Source organism: Emydura macquarii, unplaced genomic scaffold (assembly GCF_026122565.2).
Source record: "Emydura macquarii macquarii isolate MOO-44397 ecotype Brisbane River unplaced genomic scaffold, CSIRO-AGI_Emac_v2 contig_2287, whole genome shotgun sequence".
Lineage (NCBI taxonomy): Eukaryota > Metazoa > Chordata > Testudines > Chelidae > Emydura > Emydura macquarii.
The window spans coordinates 381423-394178 of NW_027132424.1; the positions used below are offsets into that span (position 1 = coordinate 381423).

A 12756-nucleotide genomic window follows, 5' to 3' on the forward strand; every position below is an offset into this window, starting at 1 on the left:
CTCCTTTGACTTTTATGGAGACCAATCACTTTACATCTGCTGAGAATTTGGCCCCATACATTTACTGGTAGCTTTTCTCAGGGCCTCATTGATCTCTTTGTTTCTCAGGCTGTAGATAAGGAGATGGGCCAGGGGAGTCAGGATGGTGTAGAAGACAGAGAACACTTTGTTCAGCTCTCTAAGCATACTATTTTTGGGCATCACATAGACAATAATTATGGTCCCATAAAATATGGTAACCACAGCGAGGTGCAAGCAGCAGGTGGAAAAGGCTTTTTGTCTCTCCCTGGTGGAAGGGATTCCCAGAACAGTGACTATGATGCAAACATAGGCCATCAGGGTTAACAGAAATGGTGTCAAGGTTTCAATGGAAGAAAGTATAAGGGTCACCAGTGTGGTCAGGTGGGTGTCACTGCAGGAGAGTTGAATCACTGGGGTGAAGTCACAAAAGAAATGGTCAATTTCATTAGAGCCACAGAAAGTTAATTGTGACACCAAAAATGTCATAACTGTGCTGCCCAAAAATCCACTGCTCCAAGACCCAGCTGCCAGCCAGAGGCAGTTCCTACCATTCATGCGGAAGGCGTAGTGCAGTGGCTTACTTATCGCTAGATACCAACCATAAGACATCGCTGCTAGGATGTAACATTCTGTAGCTGCCAGGAAACCAAAACAGTAAAGTTGGGTGATGCAGCCATTCACAGAAACCGTTCTGTCCCCAGTCAGGAGAGTGGCCAGCATCCTGGGCAGGATGGCAGAGGTGTAGCAGGTCGCCAAGCAGGACAAGTTCCCCAGGAAGAAGTACATGGGGGTGTGAAGATGTTGATCAGTCACAACTAGCACAACAACGAGCATGTTCGCAGCCATGGTGACTATGTAGATCATGAGAAACAGCAGGAAGAAAAGAATTTGCAGTCCAGGAAGATTCCTGAATTCCAGTAGGATGAATTCTGTGAGGGACGTTTGATTTTCCCCTTTGCCTTTCTCCATTCTCCATGGGATGCAACTAGTGATTGAGAAAAATAATGGTCTGTTAAGGTGTTTGCTGTACAATACTGTGGTTTCCAAATATTTGATTCCTTACAAATTCAGTGTGCTGACTAAGATCAGGGTATATTTTCTGTCTCAAATGACAAACTGTTTCTCACTCAAAGGATATACAGAGATAGGGTCAGAGATTCCCCACCATCTCAACAAAAGAGCAATAATACAGTGAATTCATCACTTTTCTACACCTCTTCTCAACTGCTTCAATTCACCCATTCATAGCTTTAGAGGCGAAAAGGGAACATAAAATAATCTAGTCACAAATAACATACAAATAATTTCCCAAGTTAGCCCTACACTGAGCTCAGTTACTTGAATATGGCTAAAGTATATACCCCAGAAAAGCATCCATGGCCAGATATTTAAAAGTATTTCTGTGCCTAGTGGTATTTTCAAAAGCATCCAGGAAACTAAAACTCATTGCGCTAAATGTGTGTTAAGAAGCTAAGTGGTTTTGAAAATTCCACATTCTTTTAAAAATCTGGCCCAGATTGTTTTGCTTAAAACTATACAGTGAGGCTATCATAGAGCAGAGGAAAGAAGCCAAGTCTAGAAACCAAATGACAAGCTAGTGCCCTAACTTTTGGACTATTCTTCCCCCTGAAAACTGAGATGGAGCATAAAGTGGTCAGATAAATTTTTTCCCACTGCTGCCACTACTTCTTCGTCGGTAAGGATTTCCAATCATCAGCCACTGAATTTCTAATGTACACCTCTGTCCTGTGTAGAGCCCAGAACCTCCCAAGTAATGCTGACGGTCATCCACTCCCTCTGAAATCCATGAAGAAGATACACAATAGAAGATACATGACAAGACTGGGCTGGGATGCATAGGAATCTGCCCTGTAGGATGATCTGGATGAGCGGCTGAAAAACTGAGGGAAAATTTACCCAAGAGAGTAATGAGCTGTTCAGAAGAGAGTGGCAGGCAGACAGCAGGAGATTGAAAGACATGCAGATAGAGGGATGTGTAAGGTGATAGACGTCGGGGTGTTTACGGGACTAGACCGAGGTCTAAGGAGCTAGGTAGATAGATGTGTAAGGGACTCAACAGAGAGAGAAACAGATGTCTAAGACGAGAGAGAGATGGAGGTATGTGAAAGGGAGGTTTGTGACAGTATGTTTATCAGTGGAAGGATAGATAAAAGACAGATAGACACATTGTATAGGAAGCTGGATGGAGGAATAGGCACAAGGGGATAGCAGGATGACAGGAGGGCTTATTAGAGAGATCGATAGGTGAGTGGAGGTAGACAGATCTCCTTTGCCTTTCATCAATGTCTCTAGCAATAAATCATATGAGGTTCTAAAGGTCTTACTCAGGCAAGGCTCCCAGTGAGTGAAGATGCTGCCCAAGAGGACGGTCTTCCAGTTTAAGGGCTGAGTCAGAGTAAGGGGTTCAGGATTTGCCCTGAGACTGGTAGCACTCACCATTAATTGTCAGCATGAAGCAGGCACGGCTCCATCGACAGTGCACGGATCTCGTCTCACAGTCAATCTCATCCTCTCAGTCCCTGGGAAATGTCAGCACATTGCTGTGGCGATGGATCTCTCTTCTGCTGCCCAGCACGACTCTCTGCATCACACAAACCCTAAACGTCTCCTGCTCTGGTTTCTTTCATCCTTTATTGGGGAAGGCAGCCTCACTGGCCAACTCTATGGTTGGGATCTCCCTTGAGCCTCCTGCAGGCAATCACTTAAAATTACCTGCATAGGTAAATTACCACTGTTGTTTGTTAAAATAGTGTCACACCAAATCTGATGACAGTGGCATGGAGCAGAGACATCCCACAGGGCTGAATTCATTAAAGAGGGAACTCTATACCCTAGTAAAGAGGATAAGAAAAGTAGAGGTATGAGCTAGGAAGAACTGTAAAAGGTAATGGAGACCCATTTCAAAATCACACTTGAAGGTGATCAGCAGAATACTGACAAAAAGTACAAGTGCTTATATACAAAAGCTAGGAGTCTAAATACTGAGATGGGTGACAACCAGTGCCTGAGATTAAATGAGGATGTTTATATAACAGGCATCATGTTACTGGTGGTAAACTGGGGGACTGAAGCTGATCAATGGGACACTTTCATGCCAGGGTATAAAATATACAGGAATGACCGAGTAGGTTGCACTGGTGGGCGAGTGGCTTTATATGTTTAAAAAAGCAGGGAGTCAAATAAGGTAAAAATCTTAAATGGATCAAACTGTACCAGTGACTCTCTATGGTGAGAAATTCCATGCTTCAATAATAAGAGCATAGCAGTGGGAATGTACTAATGACCACATGCCACAATGGTGACAGTGATTGTGAAAAGCAAGGGAGAGAGGCAGCAGAATAAGAAAATGCAAGTGTCCTGCAAGGAGAATGGATGGCAATGAATACGGGCTCAGACTCAATGCATATCCCAAATCAGAAGGGAGAAAAACAGGATCGAAAGAATGCCACCATAGCTATATACAAGAGTAATCAAAGATGTTAGAGGCAAAAAGGCTTCCTTTAAAATTAGAAAGTCAAGTCCTAGTAAGAATAGCAGGTAATTGGACAAACTGTGGAAGGGTAAGTGTAAATGTACTATAAGGGAGGCCATTAAAGAATTTGAGAAGCAACTTGCTGAAAATGGAATAAACAAAGAATATATATATTTTTAAGTAGGTCTAAAGCTGGAAGCTTACCAAACGAGTAATGGGGACACTTGATGACCAAGATGTTAAAGGAAGAGAAGGCCACTGCAGAGAAGTTAAATGAATTATTTTCATCAGTCTTCGGAGTTCATGGAGGAGATCCCCACCATCAGAATTATTCTGTTTGGGCAACAAATCTAAAATATGTACCCACACTGATGTGTCAGTAGAAAAGGGTTTAGAACAAACTCATAAATTAAATGTTAATAAATCATCAGCACCAGATGGCATTCATCCAGGAGCTCTGTAGGACCTCAGATATGAACTTGCAGATCTACTAACTTTGGTATGTAACCTACTGCTGAAATTAACCACTATACAAGATGACTGGAAGATAGGTATTGCAACACTGATTTTTAAAAAGGGGTTCAGAGGTGATCCTGATAAATAAAGGACAATAAGACTAACTACATTAGAAAGCAAATAGGTTTAAACTAGAGTAAAGAACAGAATTATCCGACACATAGATCATAGAATCATAGAAGATTAGGGTTGGAAGGGACCTCAGGAGGTCATCTAGTTCAACCCCCTGCTCAAAGCAGGACCAACTCCAGCCAGATGACTCCAGCCAGGGCTTTGTCAAGCCAGGCCTGAAAAACCTCTAAGGATGGAGATTCCACCACCTCCCTAGGTAACCCATTCCAGTGCTTCACCACCCTCCCAAGGAAAAGCTTTTTCCTAATATCGAACCTAGACCTCCCCCACTGCAACTTGAGACCATTGCTCCTTTTTCTGTCATCTGCTACCACAGAGAACAGCCTCGCTCCATCCTCCCTGGAACCCCCCTTCAGTCAGTTGAAGGCTGCTATCAAATCCCCCCTCACTGTTCTCTTCAGCAGAATAAAACAGGCCTGGTTCCCTCCGCCTCTCCTCTGCTGGATGCTCTCCAATTTGTCCACATCCTTCCTGTAGTGGGAGGCCCAAAACTTGACACAATACTCCAAATGAGACCTCACCAGTGCCGAATAGAGGGGAATAATCACTTCCCGTGACCTGCTGGCAATGCTCCTACAAATGCAGACCAATATGCCATCAGTCTTCTTGGCAATAAGGGCACAATGTTGACTCATCTCCAGCTTCTAGTTCACTTTAACCCCCAGGTCCTTTTCTGCTATCCAGTCGGTCCCCAGTCTGTAGTAGTGCATGGGATTCTTCTGTCCTAAATGCAAGATTTTGCACTTGTCCTTGTTGAACCTCATCAGATTTCTTTTACCCCAATCCTCCACTCTGTATCCTTTACCTACCCTCCAGCATATCTATCGCTCTGCCCATCTTAGTGTCATCTGCAAACTTGCTGAGGGTGTAATCCACCCCATCCTCCAAAAGGATATTTGCATTTTCTTATTTTGTAGCCTCTCTAAACTTCCTTCCCATTTCTCAATCAGCGTGAGCATCCTGGGCATGTGGTCAGTAGTATATTCTCTCTGCTATGCCCTTATCATTGAAGGATAAAAATTAAGTACATTTTAGTTCATTCTTGCAGTATCTACATGGGGCATTTACAACCAATCATGCTAGAGAATGCTCCAATTCACACTCCTGGAGTCCAAACTGTGGGGATGTGTTGACATACCATAAGACAGAGATTTTTAATTTATTTTCATTTGCGGACCCCTAAAAAATTTCCAGTGGAGGTGTGCCCCCTTTGGAAATCTTAGACATAGACAGTGGACCCCCAGGGATCCAAGGACTACAGGTTGAAATCCACTACCTAAGACTAGGTTATGGGAGATACCTTAAAACAGTTAGGTCCTTTCTTTTCTGGGCTGCTTCTGTCCCTACATGAAACTTGTGCAGTTTGTGGAATAAAGATTGGTTTAAGGATTCGGAAGTTAGACACACAAATCAATCCCATTGAATGTTAGTGGAAGATGGGAACCTGCTTCCCCACTGGAAATACAAATCTATGAAGAAGTGTGGGAGATCACAGTGACATAGTGAGAATGAGTCTGTGTTGATACAGTAGTTTCACCTTGAGTCTGCAGCAAATTTGGTTGAATTATTTGTCTGACAAACATTTTCATTTAAAAAAAAATTGTGAAAAAAATTAATCTATCTTTCCATTTTTTGTTAAAAATAAATATATTTTTTTTATTTTCCCCCCACTTTTACTTCTTACTCCTCGTTTTCAGTCAAAAAGCTGTGGGAAGGGAGAAGAAAACACAAGCAGTGGGGAGGAGAAAAGAAAAAAACCTCACAGAAAACTGAACTAAAAGATAAACGGCTCCTTTTCAAAAGCTGCTCAACATAAATTATTTTGAAATTTTCAGGTCTGTTTGTAAGAACTCTACCTTTTATCCATCTGCTGTAGTCATTTCAGTGACTTGTTGGAAATCAACACGAGATTTGCTGCTGGCATTAATGGGTTCAGGTCCAATCCACAAAAGCACAGACAATATAGCAGCAAGAGGAACTCACTAATATCTAAAATATTTCTCCATCTTGCCAACATGCTAATTTACAGTGATAATTTCCCAGTCACTGACTGAACATCTGACAGGAGACATTTTTCCCAACTCCCTGAGAGGAGTTTCATAGAATCATAGAAGATGGGGGTTGGAAGGGACCTCAGGAGGTATCTAGTCCAACCCCCTGCTCAGTATTTTTACTAAGCTTATGCCTAAAATATCTACTGTTGGAAATAGATGTGAGCAAATACTTCCTTTTTCCCCTGCATGGAAAAGTTTAGTGAAAATTGGAGGAGGAGGCAATTTTTGGCTAAGTTTTCAGTGGAAAATGTTGATAGCTCATTGAAAACCAAAAATGTTTTTTCCTTTTTAGCAGCCAAATATTAAAAAGAATTCAGCTGAAGACTGCGAAAAACAAAATTAGGGGAATTTAAAATGACTTTTGTTTCATTGGAAGTTGTAATTTTTGGATGAAAATCTGAACCCTTCAGAGAAAATCATGAACAATTTTGTTGTGTCAAAACTCAATTTTCCATTTAATAAATAAATAAATAAATAATGGCTACATTTAGAGCAGTCCTACTTGGGAACCATTACTATGAATCGCTATGTTTATCATAGAAACATAGAAGATGAGGGTTGGAAGGGATCTGAGGAGGTATCTAGTCCACCCCCCTGCTCAAAACAGGAACAATCCCAACTGAATCATCTCAGCCAGAGCTTTGTCAATCCAGGCCTTAAAAACCGCTAAGGATGGAGATTCCACCACCTCCCTAGATAACCCATTCCAGTGCTTCACCACCCTCCTAGTGAGAAAGTTTTTCCTAAATTCACCAGAGCTGGGATTTTTAGTTAAGACACCCGACTCCTAATGAATCACAATGGGCAGTAAAGTGCCTAACTCTGCTGGGCCCTTTTGAAAATTCTAGCCCTGATGCAGAGAGACGGCACAATTCATCTTATTATTGGTGCTATACTACAATAAGAACATGAGCACAGGACAATTTCTGATCATCAATATTCATAAACCGGGCAACAATCCAATAGCAAAAATAGACTATTGTTGTAATATGTGACCCGTTTCTTAATAATAAAAACCCTAGACGTGTATCTGTATTGTGATTATTCTCCTTGCATAAATCACCCAGTGTATTTATGCTAATAGAGATCCATTTCTCTGCAGTCTTTTGTTAGATGGGAGCCAGGCTGTGAAAGAATAAAATCAGAAGCCAATTTTTTTTCTGGGTGTTTAACTATGTGAAGGATTTTCTTGGCCCTAAGCCCAGCCATCTCCCTGGGTCTGCAGGGACTCATGAGAGCCTGGCTAGTAATTGCATCGCTGCTAATTAAAGTAGGAAGCCGTGGCAAGGAAGTGGTGTAGCTGTGCATGTCCTGTGGGGTCTCATTAGACTAGCAGAAGGGGGTTCTTGCCAGTGGGGTAGTTCAGAGGCAAAGCTGGGAGCATCTTTGATGTGACTGTAGCCGCAATCACTGATATTCCCGTCGCTTGTCATTTCACCTCTAATCATCCTCTCACTATGGGTCCCGAACCCCTGGCCAGAGCCTGTAATTGAATTAAGTGTGAAACCATCGTCCCCGCTGTGTATCCTCTGTGATCTGAGTCAAGCTGGGTCATTCACAGCGTTTTCAATGTACACAAGGGCTGGGAAAGCCACTGGGACATTTCTGACACTGAACCAGCAGCTGAGATGTGCTGGGCAGGAATGGTCGCTGGGAAAATCACTGTAACCGTGGCGGATTGAGCCAAAGGGAAATATTTATTATGATCATTTATTGTTTGTATCAGGGTAATGTCTGCAGCCCCGGCCACCCCCAGGATTTTATTAGGACCTGGGAAACTTGAGGCTAACAAGTACAATTTACAGAAGCATCTAAGTGATTTATGAGTGTAAGGCCAGTTTTTTAAACGCATGCAAGTGCCAGTGGGAGTTAGGGGCTTGGGCACTTTCCAGTATCCCACTTGGTACCCAGCTGCTTTTTAGGCACCTAAATACCTTTTAAAATCTGGCCCTCAACTCAATCACTTTTCAAAATTGGCCTTAGCCATCTCAGTCACATAGGCCTGGGATTGGCAGAGACCCGGGGGGATTTTCATCTTCTTCTGCCGCATGGGCCATGGGTCAGTTCTTGATATGAACTAGTGTAAATGGCGTATTCTCTGTAACTTGAAGTCTTGAAATCATGACTTGAGGATGTCAGTCACTCAGCCAGGGTTAAGGGGTCTATTACAGGAGTGGATGGGTGGGTGAGGTTTTGTGGCCTGCAATGTGCAGGCGGTCACACAAGAGGATCATGATGGTCTCATCTGGCCTTCAAGTCTATGAGGTTCAGATTTTTAAAGGTATTTAGGTGCCTATGGGATTTAGATTCCTTAATACACTTGTATATCTGGGTCTTTGGCTTGGCCGCGCTAAGTAGAGAATTGTGTAAATATCTTTAAAAATCTGGGGAGATTCTTTGAATATTAGTAAAGTACTAAGCAATATATGACTGTAGCCGGGAGGGGTAGTCCCCCTCTGAGGCTGATAGAGCCCCCAAGGAGAAACCCTGACCGGAAGCAGGTGGGTGGGTCCAGGCCTTTAAAGGCCCCAGGGTCCTCACCTGACCGGAAGCCCGGGGGTGGAGCCAGGCCTTTAAAAGTCAGGCCTGTGAGCGCAGTCAGAGGAGGACGGCCGAGGGGGAAGGACGCTTCTCCTCCTGAGCTCCCAGCTAAGGCCAGGCCGGAGAGCCACGCTGAGAGGAAGCGGCCGTCCTTAACCCCAGCCTGGGGACCAGCGGAGGCCTCACCCGAGTTCCCCGCTTCCTGGGAGCTGGAGGAGGGCCCATCGGAGTACCCCACTGCCTGGGAGCTGGAAGAAGGCCCATTGGGGTTTCCCACTGCCTGCGAGACTGAGAAGAACCCCCCTGAGACACCCACAGCCTGGGAGCCGGAGGCAGGCCCGCCGGAGCAGTACAGAGCCTGGGGCCCAGAGAACTTACCGGAAGAGCTGCCCTCCGAGGATGAGGAGGGCCGAGTAGGACTACCACGCCCCAGCGACCCAGAGGAGACAGGTACCGGGGGTTTCAGGGAGAAAGAATCCCAGGGGTAGCCACAAGTTCGTGGCTGAGTCAGGGGCAACCCGGGTGGCGTGTTGCAGCTGGAGCCCCGCCGACCCCGGGGCAAACGCCTTTGCCACTGCAAGGGCCATGAGCTGGGACGCAGTGGAGATGGGCGGGCCTGCGTACCCTTCCCCACTTTCCTAAGAACCCTGAGGGAGCCTCACCCGCCATACCGCTCCTGCTTACTTTGCCAGCCCTGCCTGGGGGCCTGGTGCTAAACTGCCTACTTTGCCAGCCCTGCCTGAGGGCCCGGCACTAGACTGCTTGCCCGGGAGAAGGGCTCAAGACTGCTCCCAGTGGGAGGTAGCTGGGAGGGGTGGTCCCCCTCTGAGGAGGACCCAGAGAGGGAGAAGCCCGGACGCTGCTCCCCACTTCCAGGGCACGTCCACACTGACATGGTATGTTAACTGCCTGCTTCACCTTGAATAGTCTCTTACCAGATGTTAACTCCTTGTGCTAAACAATCTGTGACATCTTGTGTTTTGCTGTGGCACTCTAAGGACCTTTCCTGGACCTAAAGGACAGCTCTGTGTAACTTGGAAAGCTTCTCTCTCACAGAAACTGCTGTGGTGGTTTGTCACGTACCAAAAAAATAAGGGTATTTCACATAGACTCAATATAACATAATCAAGCTTTGGACCTACATCTACTTGGTGTTATGTTGGCATAGCTATATCCGTCAGAGATGTATTTTCTGTAGTTATGCAGAAATAATTTTTCAGTATAGACCAGGCCCTATGTCATGTCTGCACTACACAGGTAAGGCATTGCAGCTGTGCCATTGTAACAATGTAGTGTAGATGCTTCTTATATTGACGGAAGAGGTTTTTCCATCGATGTAAGTAATCCACCTCTCTGAGAGGCGATAACAAAATCAGTGGAAGTATTCTTCTGTTGATCTAGCAGCATCTATAGTGGGGGTTAGGTCAACCTAAATATGTCTCACATGGCATGGAATTTTTCACATTTCTCAGCAACATGGCTAGAGTTACCTGATATTTAGGTGTCGATCAGGCTTAAGTGTGTGATCTTGGGAAAATCCTTTCCTCTCCCTGTGTCTCTGTTCCTCCTCCCACCCTGTGTCTGCCTTGTTTAGTGGTCTGTGACTTCTTTGAGGAAGAGGCTGTCTCTCACTGGGTTCATGTATGGTGATGAGTAAAATGGAGCCTTGATCCCGAGAAGGGCTTGTAGACACTATTATAACATATATAATAATAGTTGTGTTGGTTACGCAGAATTTCACACTGTATGACTTTCTTGAGAAGAACCAGAACCTCAATAAATGACAAGAGAAACTGCATTTTCATTGTCTTCACGTGGGATTCTTAAGATGGTCATTTTGTCTCAGCATTGAACGGCCTCCAAAGCACGCCTGGAACATGGTGGCTTCTTCTGAAAATCACCCTCTGATTCGCAGCACTTCTCAGGGTCTCCTTGACCTCTTTGTTTCTCAGGCTGTAGTTCAGGGGGTTGATCATGGGAGTCAGAACAGTGTAAATGAGAGAGAAGACTTTGTTCAGCTCTCTCCAATTGTCAACTGTCAGATACACGATGATCAGGGTCCCACAGAAGATGGTCACCATGAAGAGTTGGGAGAAGTAACTGGGGAAAGGCTTTTTCCTCCCGGTGGTGTGGTTGATTCTCAGGATGGAGAAGATGATACAAACGTAGGAAGCCACAGTTAGCAGAAACAGAGGCAATGCCCCTACAGAGAAAACACAAAAGCCACCAGGTGAGTGTCAGTACAGGAGAGTTTTAACACAGGTGTTAGGTCACAGAAGAAATGATCAATTGTATTAGGACCGCAGAACATTAAGGTCAGCGTTGATAAGACTGTTATTGTGATAGTCAGAAAGCCAGTTATCCAAGACCCTGTTGCTAGCTGAGCGCAAAACTTGAAGTTCATTAAAGTTGCATAATGCAGTGGGTTACATATTGCTAAATATCGGTCAAAGAACATGACTGACAGAAAGATACCCTCAGTCCAGGCTAGGCAACTAAAGACATAAAACTGCAGGAATCTCTCAGTGAATGAAATGCTTGTGTCTCCGGTCAGGAGAATAGCCAGCAACCTGGGCATTATGGTGGAGGTGTAGCAGATCTCCAAGCAGGTCAAGTTCCCCAGGAAGAAGGGGAACTTCTACGGAAACTTTTCTTCTAGGGAAACATTCATAAACTTCATAAGTGCAATGAAACTTCTACAGTCAAAGGAAATCCCTCATTTAACCTGCCACGTGAGATGCAGCCTGCATTGGGGACCCAAACTTAATGCATCAGTTAAACTGTTCACTTTATTGTCCAGTGACCTAAATGGATAAAGCTGAAGGAAGAAGAGCCTAAGGTAGAGTTGGTAAGAAAATGAATTTTCTATGAAAATTAAAAAGGTGAAAACTGATTTTTTTTTTTTTTAAATTTATTATTGGTGCAAAGATTTTTGTTTAGTTGAAAATTCATTTTTCATTTAAAAAATGTGAAGAAAAATTTCCACCAGCTGAGAGAGTTAGGCCCTTTAGGTCCTTTGGAATTAGCTCCCTAACTCTCTTGGGACCCAAGGTCATTGCCATACATGCGGTTAGATAAGATGGGGCTGGAATCAGCTCTAACTCAAACTGGTATAAATAAGGGGTAATTCTGTTAACTTGAGTAGAATCAGGACCAGTCTTCTCTCATTTACCCCCATGTAAATCCAGGGTCACCCCATTGCAGGCCATGCAGTTGTGGGAAGATTCTGATCTCAGTGAGCCCAGTGTAAATCTGGAGTAGACCCAACAACTGCACTGGAATCAGCACCAGATTCTGATCTCAGTCACTTTGGTGGAAATCCAGAGTCACCTTTAATGACTGCAATGGATTCATGTCCAGCTTCTGGTTTCATTCATCCGGCAGTAAATCTGGAGTGAACCCACAGAAGTCATTGGGTCAGGGACACATTCTGATCTCAGTTACCTAATGTGAGTCTGAAATAACTCAGCTGATTACCTTATAGTTCATATTTATTGTTTTCCCTACAGTAGAACCTAGAAGCTGCAGCCAAGACATGGGCCCCATTTGATCATGCATGGCACACACCTGTAATAAAACTCAGATCTGTCTAGATCTGAGAATCTAAATTAGAGTGGGAAGAAGAAAGTATCATCATCCCTATTTTATAGATGGGAAACTGAGGCTCTATAAGATTAAACAACTTGCTCAATGTGACAGAGGAGTCTGTAGCAGAGCAGGGAACTGAATCCAGATCTCCTGCTTCTCTGTGTCATGCCTAAAGAACCAGCCCATCCTTCCTTACCTGATATTTCTCCCGGATAAATTCAGTCACCTCATAAACTCATCAATGTAATTGCAGGTCTTTTTTCTGAGGGCACAAGAATACGACTTTCCCGAACCAAGTTGCCTATCTTTGCAGAAGGCATCTTCCGTTGACCTAAAGGCATCTACACAGGGGATTACGCTGGCATAGCTACGACACTCAGAGATGTGGTATTTCATGTCCCGACCATTGTT

The 12756-nt window shown here is 44.2% G+C and overlaps 1 protein-coding gene across 1 annotated transcript; it reads right to left on the reverse strand.

Annotated features, from left to right (window-relative positions):
• Positions 1–30: 30 nt before the first annotated feature.
• LOC137161231 (olfactory receptor 5AP2-like) lies at positions 31–990 on the reverse strand. Its single transcript, XM_067560333.1, has one exon. It carries the CDS (start codon positions 988–990, stop codon positions 31–33), a length of 960 nt encoding a protein of 319 aa, XP_067416434.1.
• Between the last annotated feature and the right edge of the window lie 11766 nt (positions 991–12756).